This window comes from Marmota marmota, unplaced genomic scaffold, assembly GCF_001458135.2.
Source record: "Marmota marmota marmota unplaced genomic scaffold, marMar, whole genome shotgun sequence".
Classification (NCBI taxonomy): domain Eukaryota; kingdom Metazoa; phylum Chordata; class Mammalia; order Rodentia; family Sciuridae; genus Marmota; species Marmota marmota.
This window is the reverse complement of record NW_026000241.1, coordinates 3,167,695-3,191,235: the sequence shown is the minus strand read 5'-3', so window position 1 is coordinate 3,191,235 and position 23,541 is coordinate 3,167,695. Positions and strand designations below refer to the sequence as shown.

The following is a 23,541-nucleotide window of genomic DNA, read 5'->3' as shown; positions in this document are numbered from 1 at the left end:
AACCCAAGTCTGTTTACTCTCCTGCTTGAAAAGGGTCCAATGAATCAAGGGCAGTTGTTGGGGTGAGGAAAAATCATTTATTCGCTAAGTCAACAAAACTGAGCTGATGGTGGGCTAACAGCCTGAAAGACTGCCTTAACTCAGCAGATGCTTGAGCTCCTTTCAATCTTCAGGCAAGGGGGAAAGAAGGGGAGTTAGGATAGGAAATGACAGGTGACCAGACTTCTAGACATCTCTCCAATGGCCCCACGCTGGCCACCTGATGATCATGGAGCTCCTGTAAATCCTGAAAATGTCTTAGTTATGCTTATCTTGGTATCATCAGCCTTGAAGGGGGAAGAGAGAGATTAGGGAGGGTTCAGACAAATAAGATTTGTGCTTCTAGTTTAGGGAACACATTCCTCAAAAGATAAACACATCCACATGCAGAATGGAGCAGAAACAGTCTCATCAGTGGTCGGGGCAGCCAAGGGGGTGGACACGATACGGAGGCAGAGACGCTGAGGCAGTTCACAGCCTCACAGGCCCAGGAGAAGCGCTGTTGACAGAAGAGCTCAAGCCCCTAAAAGGCAGCACCAGCCACTGTTACCACACAACATGGATCACCCTCACTGACATGGTATTGAGGGGTGCCACGTGAATATGGGATACATACAGTGGAAAAAAAAACTGAAGAGGGCTCTGTATGCTTCAATTTCCATGAACAGGAAGTGAAAACTTATGGTGGTAGAAGTCAGAGCAGTGGTGACCTCTGGGGACAGGGCTTACAGACCGAGGTGGTGTCCAAGGGAGACTTCTGCAGTGATAAAGTATTTATTTTTTGATGAGGTAGAAATTAGTGTAGACACACATAAAACTCATCAAGGTTCACACTAAGATTTATGAACTTTGGTGTAAATCATCCCTCAAATAAGAGTATTTTAAAACATAAAAGAACACAGTACAAATGAAAGCCAGGCTAGTCAGAGCACCATGAGAAAGTCACTCCCTGTCCCTTACCCAGTGGCCTCGAGTACTCCCCTCAACTTGCTGAGCCCCAGCTTCCGTGTTTGGTGGGGGTGAACACAGGACCCACCTCAAGGCATTGCTGAGGAGACTAAGAGATGCAGCCCTCTGGCAGAGGCTGCAGTCTATTAACAGCAAGCTCTAAGGGTGAGTGGCTCTCGCGGGGCACAGGGCTGAACAGCCATCACTAGGGAAAAAGGGCCAGTTTATAAAAGTAACGATTCACAGGAAATGCACAAGATGTGAAAAGATTTCTTTAATTCCATTGCTTCAAAATATACACATACACTTAAAAACTGATGGAATTATTCAGTTCTCCATCACCATGGTGGGGAGTATAACATACCTCTCTCAGTAAATGACCAATCAGAAATCAATATTTATAAGTGTGTGTTTACACAAATAATATGCTTGATCCAGTGGGCTAATGTAGAACTTAATACATTAATTTCAACCACCCATGAAGTGTTTATATAAACGGACATGCTAAATGCGTCAGTTAGGGATTGTGGTGAAATAAACATACACACCCCCATTCACTCCTATTCTTTCCTCAAAAACAATTTCTTGTGTTAGTAAGAAAGCATTCTTTTCATGTAAGAAGAAATAAACAGGCCAGGGCTGGTTTCATCTGCTGGACGTGAAAACATGAGATACATGCTAACAAGTATTCTAAGAACAATGGCAGCCCAAATGTTTACACTTCTACAAACCCACAGCTAACTGACGAGGGGCCACTATAGGAGTGAGATGCTGACAAAGGCAAGCCACCTTTCCTGATGTTCTCTCTGCCACTGTGGGTCCTTTTGTGTACAGCAAGTGAGGAGCTGTGCCTGAAGGATTTCTCACACTGATTGCATTGGTAGGGTCTCCCCGAGGTGTGGGTTCTCACATGCACAATGAGGTGTGAAGACTGGCCGAAGGCTCGCCCACACTCCTGGCACGCATAGGGCTTCTTGCCGCTATGAGTCCTTGCATGTTTCCTGAGGGACGAGGGCTCACTAAAGGCTCGTCCACACTCCTGGCACTGGTAGGGCTTCTCTCCGGTGTGAGTCCGCATGTGACTCTTGAGGGTGGACAGACGACTCAAGACCTGACCACAAGTTGCACACTCATACAGCTTCTCCCCCGTGTGGATTCTCTTGTGCACGTTCAGGTGTGTGCTGGTCCTGAAGGGCTTCCCACACTGAGTGCACTCATAGGGTTTTTCTCTGGTGTGGGTCCGCAGGTGCGTCTTCAATGACGAATGTTCCCTGAAGGCTTTCCCACACTGGCTGCACGCAAAGGGCTTCTCTCCAGTGTGAGTTCTCACGTGGCTCCGGAGAGATGAGGGCTGGTTGAAGGCTTTCCCACAGTCCTTGCATGCATAGGGCTTCTCTCCTGTGTGGTTTCTCTGGTGCAGAATCAGGTTGAAGTTCCTGGTGAAGGTTTTCCCACACTGACTGCATTCAAAGGGCTTCTCTCCAGTGTGAGTTCTCAGGTGTCTCCGCAGATTCGAGGAATACTTGAAGGCCTGTCCACATTCTTGGCACTGGAAGAATTTCTCTGCAGTATGAGTCTTCTCGTGCCTGAGAAGGTCAGAGCTGTAGCGGAAGGACTTTTCACACTGGTCACATGCATAAGTCTTATCCATGCTGCGGATTTTTTCAGGTGTGATTAGGTGAGTGTTCTGGAAGAAGGACTTCCTGCTCTCTAGACATTCATGGGGGGCCTCTCCAGCAGAAATTGCCTGAAATATTGGTTCAATAGTATTAAAGGGTTTCACTGGCTCATTATATTCATAGAGATCTCCAGGCTGTGGTTGCTCCTGTCGGTTAAGGAAAACGTGAAGACAAAGCTTTATCACACTCAGAGATTGTCTTCCCCATGTAAGCTGAATTCAGGAGAAAGTCCTACATCTACTCAGAGTTCCCTCAAGAGGCACAGGGTGGACACTCTCCACCAGAGCTCTTTTCATTACTTTCCTGGGGCTTCTTAGATCAGAGGTTTTCTGAATTATTTAAGCAAAATTAAGTTTTAAACACTCAATACCTGCATTCAATCTGTGAAAATGATTACTGATGGAAAGATATAAGGGTTTTTTACAGTACTGGAAATGGAAACCAGGGCCTCTCGAATGCTAAGCCCATGTTCTACCATTGAGCTAACCCCAGCCCCAAGACACAAGTTTTACTATACATTTAGAGTTTTACCCCAATTCATGACATTCACTGTCTCAAAAAAAAAAAAAAAAAAAAAAACTACTACATCCTGGGAAAGTGCCCTTTGCCACCAATCTCTCTGGGCTCTTCCACTGCTTTTCTACCCTATAGCAACAACCACAGACTTGTCCTTCTATAGAGGTCTAAGAGTAATCCCTTGTGAATCTTACCTGTTTTGTGCCAACGGATGGAATCCCCACAAAAATATCTTGGCTAGGAATTGATTCTTGGGGTTGAAGTTGAGGTTCTGAAATGAATTAGGTAATAAAGAAATTAAAGGCACAGGGAAAGAAACTCTGGGATCAAGATAACCAAAAAGCATAACAAGTCTAGTTATGTTTTTTTTTTCAATACTGATCCCACACATAGGAAGACTATTGCAAAGAGGAAGAATGTATCAGAGAGCCAAGAAAAATTACTGAAGTCATTTGACTATGTGCAGAGTTATGTAATCACAGAACAAGGGATAAGAATCACAGACAATTTGCTGAGAAAAGATTCCATGAAGACTGGGACTGACATTGAAGGGAAATATTAGCAAGAATGTACAGTGGGGAGGTACGGATAAAATACATGCATAAAAATAGTAAATATGAAGAGGAGGAGGGACAAATATTTCTATCAAATCAGAGGAAAGTATTAAAGATAAAGAGGAAAGGTTGATTTTCTAAAGGAGCTCAACCTAACATCCCTCTCATTCAAGGCACTGAGAATGTCCCCTGTTGGCAATTTCCAACTCTTATGCCCCTTTTGCCTCCTAGAGCTGGTGCTCACCAGGTCTGCCTGAACTCACCTAAACAGGTCTCTGGGAAGACTCCTCTCTCAGGGCTCCACAGCTCCTCTCTTTGCTCCCAGGGGGACAACATACTGGGTTTTCCTAGTTCATCTCCTGCTTGCGGGAAAGAAGATGCCCAGTAACGGATGACCATGCCCTGCTGTGACCCCAGGACTGACATCCCAAAGTCCTTAATGTTCTAGAGATTCATGCCTGAATCCTGAGGGACACAGCAAAGTTCTTCCACTAAGGAGTTAAATTTAACCCTCCACACTGGGACATAGAGGACACCAGAGCTCCCTGGTCCACACAACCCAGGGCCTGGCTCAGAGATATTTAAAAATCCTGGAATCTTTTGATCATGGAGAGACAAGAAGAGAACAGACATTCTCTTCCATGGGGAGGCCACTGGAAGCATCATGAGGATGGCCTGGCCTATTTGCCTCCTGATCTCCCAAACACATTTTCTAGAACCCATGGTGGCTGCGTGAGGAGGCAACAAAGCCAGACTTACCCAAGAAGGCCAGGTTCCTATAGTTTTCCAGCATCACATCTCTGTACAAGCTCCTCTGAGAAGAGTCCAGGAAAACCCACTCTTCTGCTGTGAACACGACCGCCACATCCGCAAAAGTCACTGGTTCCTAAAACACACACCCATTCTAGCTCAGCCAGGAATAACCCCTCTCTCCCACCCGGTCTCAACAGGATGGTGGGGCTCGTAGGCCTGGGAATGGGAGACAACAACCATAGGGTCTTCAGATAGGGCTCTGAGGTCTCCAGTATCTGCCCCTCAGCTCAGGCCTCAAAATTAGAACTCTGAGGGGGTAGAGTACAGCTTAGGGGCACATCATGTATTTAGCATGCACAAGGCCCTGGGTTCCAGCCTCTGCCCCAAAAGCAAAAATAAGAGAGTAAGAGAGAGGGAGGGAGGGACAGAGATAGAAAGAGAAAGACACAGAGAGACTTAAAACTCTTGTGTATCTACTCGCCACTCCATAACTAACAGCAGCATGAGGTTATGCCCCTTGTCAAAGACCTCTACTTCATGAAAGGATGCCTCTCTCCATGACCAGCCAAGAAGCCTTGCAGATTTACCCTCTCCCAGCTCCAGGGCCCAGCAGACCTGAGCATGTTGCAGGCCAGAGAGAAATATCTTATAAATGACTAAACCCTATGTCCACTGAGACCACAAAGGCCGTGAAGCAAGGACAGCTCTGGCTTTTCCCTCCTGGTGCTCAGCAGCCTGTGGAGGGTCTAAATGAGGGTGTGGAACTGTTTCCTGGGCTGCCCCCTACCCAGGGCAAAGGCCTGGCTCCCGGTGGCTGTGGGGTGGAGAAGGCCCAGGAGGTCCATGAAGGGGGCAAGTCCTTCTCCAGCACCACAGTGTTCGTTTGAAGAAAGACTTTCTTACTCACCTGGGAACAGGTGGTCAGCCACCCAGGAGCCATAGCATCTTCCTCTTCCTGGAGCCAGGCAGGATCCTGAGCAGGCAGAGCTGGGGGAGAATAGCCGAGGCGTGAGGGTCAGGGCCTGGCCATGTCCCTATGCCATCCTCTGCTCTGAGGGGCTAATCCTGCCCCCAGACAGCCCAGGAAGGGGAATGATAAACCACCACCACCCTGTAACTCTGGCTGAGGAGGGCGCGCCCTTCTACCCACCTTCACATGGACACCAGCCCTCCCTCTGGCCTGCAAAGGATGAGCAGACAGCTCCGGGCAGCCCTCATCTCCTGCACCCCCACTTGTCCCTCCTGATGGGACCTTCCCCCTCACTGTGTAAACCTGTGCCATGGCCAATCCCTGTATTAGTGTCATCACAGTAACAAAATACCACAAGTTGAGTGGCTTACAGCTACCAAAATGAGGCTGGGGTAGTGGCTCGATGGCAGAGCACTTGCCTCGCACATGTGAGGCACACTGGGTTCCATCCTTAGCACCACATAAAAATAAACAAAATATATTGTGGCCAAGAATAACTAAAAAAATATTTTCTAAAAAATACACCAAAATGTCTTCTCTCACAGTTGTGGAAGCTAAAGTCCAAATCCAGGACGCAGCAGGGCCACACCCCCTGAAATGTTTGCCTCTTCCTCCTCTGGTGGCAGCTGTGCACCTTGGTGTTCCCCGGCGTACACAAGCGCCCTCCAGTGTCCACCTCATCCTCACATAGCCTTCTCCTGTGCCTTCACCTGGCATCTCTCTCTCCTTACAAGGACACTGGTCACACTGCATCAGGGTCCACCCTCATGACCTCATCTTCTCTTAAATACATCTGCAGAGGTCCTGTTTACAAGTAAGGTCACATGCCCAGGTGCTGGAGGTTATGACTTCAATGGATCTTCTTTTGGGGACACAATTGAGCCATAACACCCCGCTTTTCCCCCTGGCTACTTTTTAATTTTTACTCTCCATAATAGGCTATCGCACTTCTGCACCCATTTCTTCACCTCCTGTTTACTTCCCACCACACCAGGGACTAACTGAGCAGGAATTACAGGTGGCCTCCACACAGTGGGGATCCAGTTAACATGTGGACTCACCCAATCCCTGTCTTGCTGCCACCCTCCAGGGCTCTGGTGACCACAGCCCAGCTTACTCCTTGATCTCCTGTATCAGGCTGGAGGCTTCCACAGGTTAAAGACCATCTTCTCAACTCCCTCAGAGCTTTGCTCAGGGGGCAGGCTCACCCATCCTCTGGATGTTGATCCCATCACCAGGTTCACTATTACCCAGGCTGTGCGCCCAGCCAGCAGCTCAACCCTTCTCACTTATCTGAGGAAACTCCAGTGAAACATTCAAACCGAGGGCCAGAGGACAGGCCTCAAGCCAGAGCGACTATCATCAGGCCTGGAAATCCCAGAATTGTCTGGCTGGGATTTGAATTTGGCCTTGACCTATGACCTCTTTGTTCCCTCCAGTTTCCCACCTTTGAGATAGGAATGTCACTTGTGCCTGGCCCATCTCTGTATTTTGGGAGCATGCAACCTGTTTTCTGGTTTCACAGTCACAGATAGAGGAACCACACCTCGAGTCCCATTCATAGCTGACTTAGAACATGTACCTGATGAGATGTGGACTCTTTTGAGTGATACTTGGATGAGATTTCACACTCAGGTTCTTGTTGGAATTGGTTAAAACTCAGGATGATGGGATCATGTGGAGGTAACCTGAATGTATGACTGAAAGTCAGCATCAAACTTAGGAGGACGGTGGTTGAGAAGCCCTATTCTAAGATTCTATTTATATGATTTATTATTTTTATTTTATATTATTCTGGAAGGGGATGGGGCCTCACTATGTTTCTCAGATCTTGAACTCCTAGATCAACCAACGCTCCTACCTCCCCTAAACCCCTTCCCCAGGAGCTGCAACCACAGGTGCACACACCACCTCCAGCCCTGGTTTAAGTTTGAACATCTGTCTTTTCCCAGAATTCCTCCCTGCACCCCAAGATGAAGTCCTTGCATTGTGCTTCCATTGTGTTCTGATCTTCATTAAAAAAAAACCCTACAGCCATCTAGGCTGTGAGCTCCATGGAGTGAAGGGTCAATGTTTCTTTGTAGTTATTTCCTGACTCCCACCTCACCACAGGACCAAGTCATACCCCTTAAAGAATTAACAAGGAGGGCTGGGGTGTCCTTCAGTAGTAGAGTGTTTTGAAATCCCGGGTCCATCCCAGAACCATGAAGGAAGGGAGAGGAGGAGGGAGGGCCGGAGAGGGAGGGGAGGAGGTAGAGTCCAGCCCAAAAGACTTAACCACAGATAAACTGAAGAGCAACACAGAATTACACCCTGTCCAAACACAAGATGGGATGATATTGGTAAGAAACAAACTTCATTTTTCTTACTAGTAGGCAGACAAAAAGAAACCAATACCTTTCTATTAATGCTAAGATGTTATTTGTCTACTTGAATTAATATACTTTATTCATTTCTCAGAAGATGCGGTTTTTAATCTCTTTTTTAAAAGCTCAGATCATTAAAATATAGATCATTTCTAGTAAATTCAATCATAATTTTCAAAATTAGCATAAATTGTATAGTCAAGAATTAATGGTGTTCAAACTACTCTTGATAAATTGCTTATACAGAAATATTACTTTTTATGTTACAAGGAGAATAATTTTATGCTTCCCAGATCTGGGCCCTCTCTTTTATTTTAAATTGTTTTTGTTATTATTGTTATTGCTCTTGTTGTTGTGTTGTTATAACTGAGAAATAGGAATCATATGTGTTTATGGTGTAATGATGTTTTGAAACATGCATACATTGTGGAATGGCTAAATCAACATGATTAATATATGCTTGGCCTCACATAATTATGCTCCTGCTATCTCATTACAGAAAAAAGAACAAAGGGTCCCAGCCCACAATCTTAGCAAGTAACTCCCCCTGGAACACTCAGATAATGAGACAGCTTCACGGTCTCTCCTCTGACCATGGCAGTGCCTACACTCAAGAAATGGAGGTGGAGGGCTGGGGATGTGGCTCAAGCGGTAGCGCGCTCGCCTGGCATGCATGTGGCCCGGGTTCGATCCTCAGCACCACATACAAACAAAGACGTTGTGTCCGCCGAAAACTGAAAAATAAATATTAAAATTTCTCTCTCTCTCTCTCTCTCTCTCTCTCTCTCTCTCTCTCTCTTTAAAAAAAAAGAAATGGAGGTGAAATGGGTCACAAGCTCCTGGACAAAACAGAACACTGAGGCCCTGCAGCCACATGTACCATACATCACTCACTCACCAGAAGCCCTGGCCACCCATGGGTTGGGGAGACCCAGCATGGGCACCGGCGTCACCACCCTCTGAATCTGCAAGGCCACCTGCAGTCCCTGGACAGAGGGACAGGGTCAGAGATTAGTCACACAGCCAGGGGGAACTGCTCACACCCATTCACCCTAACTGAGCTTGTGTGGTTGGCCCTGCCTCAGGGAATGTGTGACAAGAGAGGTAGACACCCCTTTACCTTGTCAAGATACACTTAACTCTGAATACAAAGCTAATCACTGTGATAACATGTCATGCCAAAATGATATGGAGAGAAATGCCCCCCTCAGGAAAGCAGCCTCCTGCAGGGAGGAAAACACTAGAACAGAAGGGGCTCTAGCGAATGCTCCAGTGAACAGCCAGCAGGTTGAGGGGCAGAGAGCAGGGGACCTGAGGGCAGTTAGCAGTTATTCCTGGAAGGAAGACCTGACATGTGCTGTGGTTGGATGCAGTTTGTCCCCCAAAGCTTCCTGGGTGGGCGCTCAGTCCTCGGTGTGGTGATGTTGGGACCTCTAAGAGGTAGGGCTTAGTGCAAGGTAATTAGGTCGCTGGGGTGATGCCTCTGGAAGGGATTAATGTAGTTCTCACGGGTCCCCAGCTAGTTCCCAAGAGAATGGACCATCATAAAAGAGCAAGAGTGACCCCTGAATCTCTCTCTGGTTGTCTGTTTCATCATGTGATCTCCCCGACTTGCACACATCTCCCCCTTGACACCATCTACCACAAGGCCCTCCCCAGAGGCCAAACAGATGGGACCACCCAATTTTGGACTTTCAGCCACTTCAACTGTAAGCTATAAAAAACTTTTTTTTTAACAAAGTACCCAGTGCCTAGTATTTGGTTATGGCGAAACAGAACGTGTGGGAGAAAGGATTTGAACTCTTCTTTACTGGCAGTTGCTCCCTCAAGGGGAGCAAGAAAGATGTCCCGTCTAACTTGCATTTCTAAGAGACCCCTCTGGTCTCAGTGTCCAAGGGAGGGTCTAGGAGCCTGCTGGGAGTGGTCCCTCAGTGGAGAACTGATGGTGGCCCTAGGCAGGGTGACAGCAGTGAAGCACTGGAGGTGGGTTATACTGTGTCAGTAAAGCAGGCAGGATGAGGTGGCAGCTGGGAGGTGGGAAGCCCTTGTAGCACAGACCTGAAGAGAGGTGGTGAGGCAGGGGCAAGTGGGAGTAAGACCTTTGCTCGGGGCAGTGCTCAGGATGTGGCTTACCGTGTCCCTCTCCTCTGCTCACTCTGCTTCAGTAAGGAAACGCAGGGACCTGAGCCAAGCACTCTTCACCAGCCTGGACACTTTGCCCAACCTCAGACCATGGAACCCACACATTCCTACAGGTACCAGGTCTTGGAAGGGGTAGGGGATGGGGTGGAAGGAAAGGCCACAGGAAGAAAGGCTAGAGCAGACAAGACAGGGCCCAGGGTCCAGCTGCTCTTCCCTCCCCCAGGATTCTATCCCTGCCCAGGAGGGATAGAATCACTTTTCCCCAGGAGACATGGCCACAGAGCTGCCAGATGACTGGGAGAAGGCTGGGTGGTGCCCAGAAGAGACAAGAAGAACCAGTCAAAGGGTCAGAACCATCAGCCAGTGGCAGTTGTGTGGCCTCAGGCTGTGAAGAAGGCTGCGGTCCTGCTGTTAGGCCTGGGCTTGACTCCCAGCTCCAAAGCCACTCTGCCACCTATGGGCTGCATACCTCCAGGGATGCACTGCTCAGTGTCCCTGGGTGGACCTCCGCTGCCCTCTCAGAGCATCCTGAAACCGCCTATTTCCTGGGATTCTGATGCAGCAGAAGCCCCTCCCATCCCTCAATACTGGGGATCTTGTGGGGCTGGGCCAAGCAGAAAGATCCATGGGAGATGTTAGAACTCTGTACTCAAAGGACAAAATCCACAGAACCTAGAGAGGAGCCCCCAGCTGTCAGGGTTCCCTCTCCCTCCTTCACTCTCAAGCTCCATCCACTGACCACAGACAAGGTGGTGATGGAGCCCAGGCCGTTTTTCCCTAGCACCTGTCCACTCATTTCTTCATGCAACAAGCACGAATGGGGACTCTGATGACATGCAGAAGCCTCTGTAATGGGGCTTACTGCAATGACACAGCCAGAGAGGTCCCTTCAATCCAGCAGCTCAAATAAGGCATTTTGGGGTCTCAAGTTTTCAAAAACTATGTACCTGTCCCAGGCAGCCGCTGGAAGATGTTCTCAACCAAAATAAGTAGAAACCAGGGACAAAGAGGGTGCAGGGAGGGAAAGGTGTCGACTACCGGGACCTGTCACAGCCAGGCAGAGCAAGGGTTTCAGCTGCTCGGCAGCCCACACCAGGCTGCCCAGGATGGAGGATTCTCTGTGCTCCAGAAGGTTCCCCATCAAAGGAAGAGAGCATGGTTCTCTACAACCCAGGCCATCCCACCCTGTCCATGGGGATGGACATCTCTGACACTGATGCAGACACTAACCCATGGCAAAGAGACGGGGTGCAGATTGAGGGATTCTGGGTACCTCACTGTCTCTGGGACAAGCAGGCCCAGCTGGGTTGGGGCTCTGACGCAGCAGAAGCCCCTTCCATCCTACAGGCAGTGCACACTACTGAGGTGCGAGGCCAGGCTCTGGGCTCCACTCTACCCCAACCCAACCCCAACTCTTGCCAACTCCCAAGACTGGGAACCCAGGCTTTGGGGTGGGGAGGCCTGTCGTGTGAGGAAGGAGGAACTCAGAGCCCAAGTGGGGAACAAGCTGACTCTCTGCATTTCCTATGCACAGTAATGTGTAGGCCAGTTCTGAGGGCTTCCCCACACAAAGGGGCACCTTCCAGGAAGGATTCCAAAGGATCCTGACGACTTTCCAACATTCTTTAAAATCAAAGTGGCCTCTCCTTCGCCAGGTCTCTCATCAAATCCCGGTTACGTGTCCCCCAGAACCCCCTCCTGCACTGGTTAAACTCACTGGTCCCTTCTCTCTAGGTGGAGGCTGCTCCCAGCAAGAGGTGAGTGACAGCAAAGAGTTTGCCAGCACCCCAGACAGAACCGGGGATCCTCCCAGTAGGGAGCACATTTTCAGCATTTTCGAGACATGCCTGGTTCAGAGGGCTTGAGTTCTTTCAACCAAGTATCTTGTCTGCTCCACCGAAGGGCTCTCTCCTGCTCATGGTTTTTAGGGGGCTTCTACACCTGGCCACATTTTCCTGATCATTGTTGAGAAGTAGATCATACCATGTATAATATGTATAATGTCAAAACACATTCTCCTGTCATGTATTACCAAAAAGAATGAAATTTTTTTAAAAAGAGAGAAGTAATCACATCTTATACACTCAATGTCTGACTCACTGATGGAAATGTGCACTTGAGAGAAACTTCTAGAAAGAACATTGAATGACAGCAGGGATTTGCCCAAATTCAAAAGTCATATCTCCCCTCTGATGCTGCTTCCCTTTGGGGAGATGCCCCTGCCTCAAATGTCTCCCTGGTTCTGGTGCTGTTTTTCCAGTTCATAGATTCCTCAACTTTGCTGTAAAAGGGAGCTAGAGATAATCCAGGAATCTTACCATCTGTGTGTCACTGGGTGATATGTCTTCCAAAATACCCTGCAGAGACGCTGACTCTTTAGATTTGCATTGAGACCCCCAGTCTAAAATGAATTGGGAAAAAAATACTTTAAGAAAGAAGTGGTGATATAAATGGAAAAATATAGTCAACCCTATATATACCTATGCATACACACACACACACACACACACACACACACACACCATATCTATACAGGGTTGGTATCCAGGTCTACCCTTAGATACCAAGATCTAAAGTTAATCAAATCCCTTATACAAAATGGTGCACTATTTGTGTAGAAAATTTATAATACCCAATAGGGCCGGGCATGGTGGTGCACTAACTGAGGGCTTCCCCACACAAAGGGGCTTCTGTAATCCCAGCAGTTCAGGAGGCTGAGGCAAAAGAATCACAAGTTCAAAGCCTCAGCAACTTAGCAAGGCCCTAAGTAAGCAATTCAGTGAGACCCTGTCTCTAAATAAAATACAAAAAAGCCTAGGGATGTGGTTCAGTGGTTGAGTGCCCCTGGGCTCAATCCCTGGTACCAAATATAATAACAATAACACCCAATAGAATGTACATGCTACATAAATAGTTGTTCTCCTCTAGAGAGTAATGACAAGAAACAAGTCTGCACGTACATCTGTATATACTGTAGGTATGAGTGTACAAAGTACAGATGCAATTTTTTCCAAATATTTGTGTTTATGGTTCGTTAAATTTACAGATGCAGAATCCTTGGATAAAGAGGGCTAGAGAGAGAGAGAGAATATATATGTATATATTTGTAGGGGTTTTTTTATTTTCATGTTGAGCCTAAACTTGGGAGGATACTGAAAGAGAAAAAGGCATCCAACAAGTAGGGCCGTGTGAGGAACTTAAGCAGTCAACGGACTGAGGGGGAAATGAAGGGTGATTCCCCAGTTAAAGATTCTATGAGGATTGAGACATATTTCCAAAGAAGGGTGTTACTAGAAAACCAAGTAAGAAGCAACTAGTCAAAAACACACACTGTGCTGGGCGCACAGCTCAGTGGCAGAGCACTTGCCTGGCACACACAAGGTCCTGGGTTCATCTCCAGTTTTGACGAAAAAAGGACACACTTGGAAGTGTTAAGTTTAAAGTGGTGGCTAAGAACGGGAGACATCAGAACCACCATGACCACAGTGGGAAAGCAGAGCAGTGGGACAGCTCCTCCAAACACCCAAAGTGGGCCTCCCAGATGACCCAGCAATTCCACTCCTGAGTGCAGACCCAAGACAACAAACATCTGGGGCAGAAACGCTCACCACAGCATTTTGCATAACAGTCATGCCATAGTTTGAATGTGCTCTGAATGTCCCCAGGGTTCAGGTCTTGCAATCTGGTCACTTGTGTGGCAACATTGAGGGGGCAGAACCTTAAGAGGTGGGGTCTAGAGGAAGATATTTAGGTCATAGAGGCTCCATCCTTGTTAGAGTCTCTAAACAAGTCAGGGATGGCGCCTGGCATTTTGCCAGAGAAATGTTAGAATCTGTAAACAAGTCTGGATGGCGCCTGGCAAAATGCCAGAGGGAGTGGTTTGTGAAGTAACACCAGCGAGTCATTAAGTGTGGAGATTTCTTATTGGTTGACTGATGTATCTAGTTTATGCTAATTAAGATAAGCTGTGTGGAATGTATAAATACCGCTCCTGTCCTACAATAAATGGCTCCCACTCCTGCTGTATCAATCTACACAAGTTGTTCGTCACACCCCCACCCCCGGTTATTTGGCTGCAGCTGGACTGCGGCACATCCTCATGAATATATTATTGCTGGTCTTATGGAGTAGACTGGGTCTCTCCAGAGCAGATGGTTATAAAGCAAGGCCACCTTATATGCCTGTCCCTTCTGCACACAGCAGTTTCCCTTCCTACTTTGCCATGTTGTGATGTGGCTAAGGAGGCCCTCACCAGGACACATAGTGCTGGGGATACAGCTCTTTGTACTTCCATCATCTTTGTACTTCCCTGCCACTGGGACTGTGAGCCAAATAAACCTCTTTTCTTTTTATATTACCCAGCATCAAGTATTTTGTCACAGCAAAATTAAATGGACGAAGCCAAGCCAAAAAATGAAAGTACCCATCAACTGATTCATGAACAAACAAAACAAACATATCTGTACAATGGAATATTATTCTGCCTTAAAAAGGAATAAAGTTCTGATTCTTGCTACATTATGGATGAATCTTTAAATCTATGCTAAATGAAAGAAGACAGATAACAAACGCTACATACAGAATTACATCATTTCATTTATATGAAATGTCCAAAATAGGAACATCCATAGAGATAGAAAGCAGATAATGGTTGCCAGGGGCTGGGGGGGTGGTAATTGCTAATGGAGACAAAGTTTCTTTTTAGGGTGATGAAAATGTTCTAGAATTAGATAGTTTATGAATACAGTAAAAGTCAATGAATTATGTATTTTAAAAAATTTTATTGTATGTGAAGTTATCTCAATTTTTTAAGAAAGAGAAATTGGGACATACTTTTCTGAGACCTAAGGAAAGTATTAGAGAAGGGCTCGAAAGTGAAAACAAAAGAGAAGCTAAATGAACTTGAAAAACCTCTCACAATTCTCCTTGGAATAAAGGGCCTTCAAAATTGCCCTCAGACTAACACTCCCCAGGGCACTCACCCTAGCCAGGTGGGTCAGCTCTGAAGCCTGGTACTGACCCCCACCTGGGGTCTGGAAAGCCCCTCATTCTACTGCCTTGGCTCTGCTCCTGTCCCCACCAAGGAGGCCAGGTGGGACCTGCACAGTGGAGTCCCTGTGCCTAGAGAGAGGCGCATGGCTAAGGGCTGGCAGCTTGCAGAGGGCAATAAATTCACCCAGGCTCAGCTTCAACATGGGCTTCAGGTGGGGAGGCTGACAAGTACGATGGGCAACAGAGTGACCATTCCCAGCTGTTAGTGCCCTCAGCAGAGCTCTTTCCTCAGCACCCTGCAGCGGGTTGGACATGGTCTGGGGGTGCCTGCGCAGGGTTCATGTGCTGCACTCAATCTTCACTGTGGCGCTGTTGGGAGGACAGGGAACCATACAAATTGGAGCCCAGTGAAAGGCAGGTAGGTCGCTGGGTCTCTTAGAGAAGGTGAATAGTTCTCACAGGATGCCCATTAGTTCCCATCCCATAAGAGCGGGTGGTTATAAAAAGAGCAAGCCTGGCCCTGAATCTCGCTGGCTTCCTGTCTCCCCATGTGATTGCATCTGCAGGCACTTCCACCACAGTGATGCCATCTATCAGAGGCTGAATCAATGGGGCCACCAGATCTTGAACTTTCCGTCTCCAAAAGTGTAAGCTAAATACACGCCCTTCTTTACAAAGTAGCCAGGCTTCAATGTTTTGTGACAGCACAGAAAATGCCCTAATAGTAACCCAAATCACAATCCCCTCTTCTCTGGCCTAAGAGGCAGAGGCTCCCTAACCCTTGTCCAGGGCCAAGTTCAGTGAGGCCCACAGACATCCTCACTAGGTCAATGCAATAAATGGGGCTTTGTCGATCTTGGGACTCCAGTGGACAATAAACCCCACAAGCCTAACCCACATGCTCGTCCACAGGGCAGACACTGAGGAAGTATCCGGCACACATATGCAGCAAGAAACGGCGCGATGCCAGCCTCACCTCTGCAGGCCAGGGTCTGGTAGTTGTCCAGTAACACATATCTGCACAGGTCCCTCCGCACGTCGTCCAGCAATGCCCACTCCTGGGAGAGCCCCACGGCCACATCCTCAAAGGTGACAGACTCCTTAAAAAGTACACACGTTCTGGTTCAGCAAAGACCATCCACCACTGAAGGATGAGGAAGTGAGACCCCCATGCAAGGACATGCAACAGGGAGCTCTCTCTACACCTGGGAGCAGAAAAGATGGCCTCCCATCACTCTGGGTGGCAGAGGAGGGCACTGTTTGGGCACACAGACACACCCTCTGTGACATACCTACAACAGCTTCCATGCTGCTGGGGCAGAACTGAGGGCCCACCAAGGTGAGATGGTTACTTTCCTTTCACATTTACACAAACCCTCAAGTGTAAATCTGCTCTCTCGGTAACCCAGCTGACTGGCGATGGCAGGACCTGTTCATCTCAGCTTTGTGGGCTTTTCCTGAACCTTCTTATTTATGGAATCACAAATTTGGGTTTGACCTCTTAATTTGGGTGAAGTCCTAGGATGCCCCCCAATACTTAGAGTATAGTACCCCTCTAATGTACAGGGGATTCACCCCAAGACCCCCAATGGAGAACTAACACCACAGACAGCACCAAACCTCTATAAAACATGTTCTTTCTTTTGCGTATATACCCCTGATACAGCTTAATTTATAAATTAGGGACAGTGAAAGATCAACAATAACAATAACAGAACAAGCATGGCATTACACTATACCTCAAAAGTTATGTAAATGTGACTATTTCCACCCCCTCCCCAAATACCTTGATGTACTGTAATCACCCTTCCTCCTGTTGATGAGTGAAACTGAAACCACAAATACAGACCTGTAGACCCCCTGTATCTGAAGGGGGTCTACAGATACAAGGGTATACTGTAAGATTTAATAGTCCTTTATACTTGTTAAAATAGGCTTCTATTGCATCTGAGAAACATCATGGCCCCTTGATCTCCAAATTCCCTAGAGCTGTGCTGTCCATCAGGGCCCTCTGTGATCATGGGATGCCTGCCTGCAGTGTCCAAGATGGCGTGTGCAGCTGCAGCGTACTTGAGGAATATCATTGCAGTGACTAAGAAACTGGGTCTTTACTTTTACTGAATCTTAACTAACTTCAAGTTAAACTTATACAGCCACATGTATTCTCAGTAATTCTCACAAAGGATGACAGAGATGGCCCTAGAGGAGTCCCTATGCTGCAAACAGTGCCTTGGGGTGTGTTGAGGGACCCTCCTCCCATAACAGTTCCCTCTAGAAGTCATGCATTAAAAAATGTCCCCAGGTCCTCTGGGGCAGGAATGAGGGTGCTCCACACTCCCTCTCCCCTTTCTCCCTCAGTTGGGATGGGGAGAAAATAGAGCCCAGAGTACATGGTTATCAGCCCCACCTCAAGCATCCAGATTCCCCCAATCTCCTCACCATGACATCAGCAGCGAGGTTCAAGATCTCAGTAGACGTCCTCCCTGCAATAAAAGAGATACTAAGGTGAAAAAAAGTGGGGTGTGAGGGTGGCAGAGGCAGAACACCAAGCAGGGCTTGAGCCAGGGGATCCCACTTGCCTCCAGCAAGGCAGCCAAGCTGAGAATCATTACAGGGAATTTATCGAGATAACAAGAGTATGGCCCTAGACCACCTTCCAGACAACAGTCCCTGGTGATTCCTCCTGGCCCTCTCATCTCATGAAGGAATCATGTTTCCTCTTACATGCCTTCTAGTTACCTCTAACAGCCTCTACTTTTCCTTCACTGCTCTTTTCAAGTTGTGGTTTTAAATTTATTTCTTTAGGTGATTTTGCCTGTCTCTCTCCAACTGTGATGTAAACCTAATAAGCCTAGATAGACCTGTGCCCACTCTTTTCAAAACTCCACACCCAGCCACCAGCACAGAGCATGATGTGTACCAAGTACTGTTTATGGGTTTGCAAACTTTTGCAAAGGACTACGCACCAACTGTCTTAGGAATTATGAGCTATGTAATCTCTGTCATATCTACTTAACTATATGCTTGTAGCACAAAAAGAGCCATGGACAACACATCAACAAATGGGTTCCAATAAAACTTTATTTGTATAAGCCAGCAGTGGACCATATTTGACCTATGTATGGGCCATAGATTGCTGATCATGTGACACACACACACAAAAAAAACATCATCTATCAAATTCTCTCAATCCCACTTTCTACACATATCTCAACCTTTCTGATTTTACAGTCATCAACTCCTTTCTATCATCCTGTAACTTCTGAAATTACTGAGGCTCCTAGATAAACTGTATTCATTCTTGTTCATCTCAAACTCCATACTCAATCCAGGAGCCAATGTTTTGTTTAAATCACAAACATAATTATGTCACTCCCCTCCTTAAAACTTGGATTCAGCCAGGCAAGGTGGAGCAGGCTTGTAATCCCAGTGGCTCAGAAGACTAAGGCAGGAAGATTGCTAGTTCAAAGCCAGCCTCAGGAGATTAGCAAGGCACTTCGCAATTCAACAAGACCCTGTCTCTAAATAAAATATAAAAAGGGCTGGTGATGTGGCTCAGTGGTTAAGTGGCCCTGGGTTCAATCCCTGGTTAAAAATAATAATAATAAAGAAAAATTGAATTCAGGGGCTTCCCTATGACTTATAACACAGTGCAAAATTTACTATTACCTTCAGGGAACTGCCCTGTCTAGGATAAAACCTTCAGGGGAACAAGCGCTGTATGTATTACCACAACATTGTTTCCCTCTTTACAGGGCCAATTCATTGAGGGAACCCCAATGAAAATGTGCTCCAAAATCAACACTACTCAAGAATGATTCAGTACAGTAAGTCTGACAAGCCTTATGCCCACACATGCTCGCAAACACATAAAACAAGATATTAAAAACCAAACAGGAGAATGACTTTAAATGCCTGTTTAAAATATAAAATAAATCACAACACTAAATTTCAAGCATCTTTAAGAAACAATGATTCTTTCTAAAAAGGTAAGGAGAGGCATTTATTTCCTTGGCAAATACTTCATTGATAAAACTGAAATCTCATCTTTAATTTTCCTCTAGAGTTAATCTTTCCTCATTTCTCAGTAGAAGTTAGTTTTAATTCCATTATCAAGAAAGACATCCCAACTCAGTTTCAGTTTCTGGTACTAACAGAATTTATCTTGTTTCCGGAGTCCAATATGTTTGGAAGATTTGTAGTTCACAAGTTTGGGGTAAGGACTGTAGCCCACTTGAAAAGAACAGAAAAGAAGAAACAAGAGAAGTGAAGCTAACACATATTAAGCTAAGGGACCACAAATTGACAGTCACCAAAATAAATCCCTTGTCATCTAGTTCATCTCTTCAATTTTTAAATAAAGTCGCTCAAACCAATTTGCACACGTACACCAGACCTAACATTGTAGTTGCAAAGCTAGACAGATTAAATGTCTTATAAGATAAAACCTGAATTACCAATATACAGTTATCTTGCATAACGGAGGCAGAGAAGGGTCTTCTTAATGCACTTTTCCTATAAATCAGGGAGGGCAGGAGAGGGAGAGGGCCGATGTCACCACATTCCTGAGCTGCCAGACCTGGACTGCACTATGGGATTCCTTTTGGACAGAATGACAACCCTGTCTGCCCAGACCGTGAGCAGACCAGGGCGAGCTACGGGGCGAGGGGCGGCGAGGCCCGAGCAGTGCGGGCCTCTCCCAGGCCCTCGCGGAGCAAAGCGCCTCCAGCCAGGTCTGGGGCTGTCCTTCGGCCCTCCAGCCCCTCCCAGCGTCAGCCAAACAGTCCCCTCCCGCCCCGCCCTTCCGAGGGGCCGGGCCGCACCTGCAGACCGGCCGGAGACACTCCCACCGCCGCGCGCCGCGCAGTCCCGCACGGCCGCAGCCGCCCGCCGCCGCCGCGCAGTTCCGCTTCCGGTCTCGGGGCAGCCGGGAACGGAAGTGCTGAGGACTTCGGCTCTCGAAATCGGAGGCGCTTTAGGAGGCCGCGGAAAGGCTGACGCCTTCCTCAGTCTCCTCAGAGGAGGAGAAATTCCAACTCCCTTCCACGAGAGTTACGTTAGAACTCTAGAGTAGGGTCCGACACGGCCGGGAGAGTGGGGCTGGGGGCGGGCCTACATCCGAGGGATGGAGCTTGGGCGGGGCTTAGGCCCGGCTGCCCGGGATAGGGCGGGGTCTGCTCTTGAGGAGCGGCGTGGGGGCGGGGCTTGACTGGTGGGCGGGGATAGGGGCGGGGCTCGCTGACAAGTCAGGAATGTTTAGTACTTAAGTTTCTATCTCCTAACCTAATGCTTTGCTCCTTTGGCTAAATCAGGCGCCCCACAAAAACATACCCGTACCTAAGTTTTTGTTTCTAACAAAAATTTTCTAATTTGTATTAAAAGTAGGAGTATATGTTTAATTGCTTCTACATCTTGCTTTTCTCACTAGTAAAAGATGTGATCTAAGACAATACATGGGAGATCTGGCTCTTGTTTTTAAAAATTACATATTTGTTATGTAAATATATATATATATAACAAAAGGTAATATGTTTGTTCTGTAGCTATGAAGGAAAAGTTTCAATAGGGTGTCTAACTCCATTCCTCCTCGGAAAACCAGTTCCCTAATATTTTTTATATATGAAGTTTATAGGTGTGTTCTTTCAATAAATAACCTCTAGAGCATCAGTTCATTGCTTTATGCTGGGTGCCAGGGTTACAAAGGTGAGATGTTGCTTTGTACAAACGTGCTCCAAAATGAGGAGTGGAGGGGAGTTATAGAGAAGGAAATGAGGTTGCTCAATTCCAATAAAATGAATTCAACACATTGAAGTTTATGCTACATTAGCATTTTTTTAAAAAAAAATGGTAAGAAGTGAAGGTAAATATGAAGAAATCTGGCATAGAAAAGTTGATTGAAGGTGAGTCCTTAAGAGTGACTATTAAAATTCAGGGAATGTCCAGTGGGGAGGATGAGGACCCTTGTGAGTTGGAGGTGTAGTATAGTTTAAAACAGGCATGGGGAAAATATGCAATCCGAGGACACTTGAATAATGAGCCATGGCAAGAGATTAGGGGCATAAGTGTGTTCTTATCATAAGAATAGACAGAGGTCCGAAGCAGACTGGGCATATGTGGGTATCCAGCACATCTTAGAGGAAATATCAAAATCACTGGAGCAAGGAAGCCATTGGATCAGTTGGCTAAAGGATTAAATCAAATTAGTTCCCTATTTCACATCATTCAAAAATAAATAAATTCCAGATTGATTAAAAAAGAACTTTAGAATATTATGGTTTAGATGTGAGTTGTCCTCCAAAAGTTCACGTGTGAGACAATGCAAGAAGGTTCAGAAGATAAATTATTGGGTTGTGAGAGCCTTAACCCAATCAACGAATTAGTCCCCTGATTGGGATTAGCTGAGTGGTAACTGAAGGCTAGTAGGGTGTGGCTGAAGGAGGTGGAGCATTGGGGGTGTGGCTTTGGAGTATATATATTGTATTTGGTGAATGGAGATCTCTCTCTGCTTTCTGATCATCATGTGAGCTGCTTCCCTCTGCCACACTTTCCTGCCATGATGTTCTGCCTCACCTGGAGGCCTGAGGAGTGGAGCCGGCCTTCTATGGACTAAGACCTCTGAAACCTCTGAGCCACCAAATAAACTTTTCCTACTCTACAATGGTTCTGTTCAGGTCTTTCAGTCACAGCAGTGGAAAAGCTGACTAAAATAAGTATTAAAAGAAAATGCAGATGTATTTCTGACAGGTTTTGCTTTATATTTTTCAAGGATATGATGGTATAATGGTTAGGAGTCCCGGAGTTTGGTTCTTATTAACCAACTTACAATCTACCTAACTTCTCTCCATGTTCAGTCTAAAACTGTTGAACGGGAACGATAATGGTGTGAGTGGTAATGCTGGAATGCCATAACACCTAGAACCTGTACAAGAGAGTCCCACCTTGCTGTAGCCCACCCAGGTGAGGCTCCCACCCATGTAATTGGTAAATGCATTGATTATTACTTTATTTTGTTCTGGGACCATAAAAGTTCATCTAATTTTTTTCTACAGTGGAACCTGTTATTCAAGGTAACTTGAATCTGTGTCTGGGCCATGGTCACTCATACTTGGCCCAAAATAAATTTTCTTATTTCCTTTAAAAAATATAGTGGAATTGGGACAATAATGGAATTTCACTAAGGATGGGTGGTATAGCACCTGTGTGTGAAGCACTTACAGTGCTCAGTAAATATTGGCTGCTATCATTATATTTTTTATAAAGTAACCTTATATCAATCATTCTTTAGTAATCCTCTCTTTCCTAATTAAAACAAATGGGATCAATGAGACTCATAAGACATGTGAATTAAAAGTAAGTTGATGGGGCTGGGGATGTGGCTCAAGCGGTAGCGCGCTCGCCTGGTATGCGTGCGGCCCGGGTTCGATCCTCAGCACCACATACACACAAAGATGTTGTGTCCGCCGAAAATTAAACAATAAAAATAAATAAAAAATTATAAAAAAAAAAAGTAAGTTGATTATGTGTGTGTGAAATAGAGGAGGATGAGGAGGTTCTTGGTGTGCCCCACATACACACAAAGTACATGAAGCACTCAGTGTTCCTAGGGCTCAATGCCAACACCCACCGATGACACCAACAGTGGCCCCACATGTCTTCTGCCTAAGAAATGTCATGGCCCCTCAGTAGACTAATTGGTGAGCTACAGCTACGGCCACATGTACTGTCCCCTGTATCTCTCCAGACAGTGATCTGTTGCAAATAACTCAAACACAGGACAGCATGAGCAAGGAAGAAGAAGAGAAGAAGCTCCTTTATTGAATACAGTAGTCTTTTTATAGTATTGTCAACAAAGAAGGCAGCATTCCAACAGCAATGACTCAGGTCTATAAGCTTGCAAAACATTGTGTGCAGAAGTAACTTACTAATCAGAAGTAACTTGCTGATCATGTCTTAATCTACTCTTGGGCTGGAGCATTCTGAGTTCTGTTCCTTTTTAAGAACAGATAAACATTCTTGTTTGCAAGTAATGTTCTTTTCTCAGAGTCCTCCTATCCCACTTGGTAGAAAGTCCTGTTTGCAGGCAAGCTCCACCAAGGACTGCAAAGCATCTCGTCTGCAAGCACGCATGCAGTCACATCTGATTCTCTACAGTGATCCAAGACCCCTTATCTGGGGGCCCCTTGATCACCACAGGTGTGTCCTCGGGAGCACGGCAGCAGCAGGGAAGCCTGCTATGGCCGAGAGATGGGAGACACAGGAACCTTACAAACCCTGGAACTCCACAGTGTCCTGTCTGTCCTGAATGTGTAGCACATGAGGATGTTCACTGTGGCCTTATTTGTTCTAGGTTAAAACTGGATGGGCCTGGGGATGTAGCACAGGGGTAGGGTGCTTGCCTTGCATTCATGAGCAACTTAGCAAGCCCCAAAGCAACTGAGTAGATCCTGTCTCTAAATAAGATATAGAAAGGGCTGGGGATGTGGCTCAGTAGCTGAGTGTCCCTGGGGTCAATCCCCAGTACCAAAATAAAATAAATAAATAGTAGAGTAGAGGGTTGTTGCCAGTGGCCAGATGGAGGGGAG

General features: G+C 46.5%; 1 protein-coding gene across 10 annotated transcripts; it reads right to left on the bottom strand.

Annotated features, from left to right (window-relative positions):
* Nucleotides 1-1,246: 1,246 nt before the first annotated feature.
* Nucleotides 1,247-19,994, bottom strand: Znf333 (zinc finger protein 333). 10 transcript variants are annotated; one of them, XM_048795139.1, is made up of 10 exons: nucleotides 19,783-19,994; nucleotides 17,399-17,442; nucleotides 15,936-16,059; nucleotides 12,286-12,368; nucleotides 8,724-8,811; nucleotides 5,397-5,476; nucleotides 4,496-4,622; nucleotides 4,000-4,098; nucleotides 3,377-3,453; nucleotides 1,247-2,812 (listed from the first exon to the last, which is right to left on the bottom strand). In XM_048795139.1, the coding sequence occupies exons 2-10, from the start codon at nucleotides 17,399-17,401 to the stop codon at nucleotides 1,703-1,705; spliced, it is 1,791 nt and encodes a 596-aa protein (XP_048651096.1). In that variant the 5' UTR covers nucleotides 17,402-17,442; nucleotides 19,783-19,994; the 3' UTR covers nucleotides 1,247-1,702. The 10 variants fall into 10 exon arrangements, with proteins under 10 accessions (XP_048651096.1, XP_048651089.1, XP_015344642.1 ...); XM_048795132.1 differs by having other exon boundaries at nucleotides 1,247-2,734; nucleotides 19,783-19,918; XM_015489156.2 differs by having other exon boundaries at nucleotides 4,000-4,095; nucleotides 19,783-19,914.
* Between the last annotated feature and the right edge of the window lie 3,547 nt (nucleotides 19,995-23,541).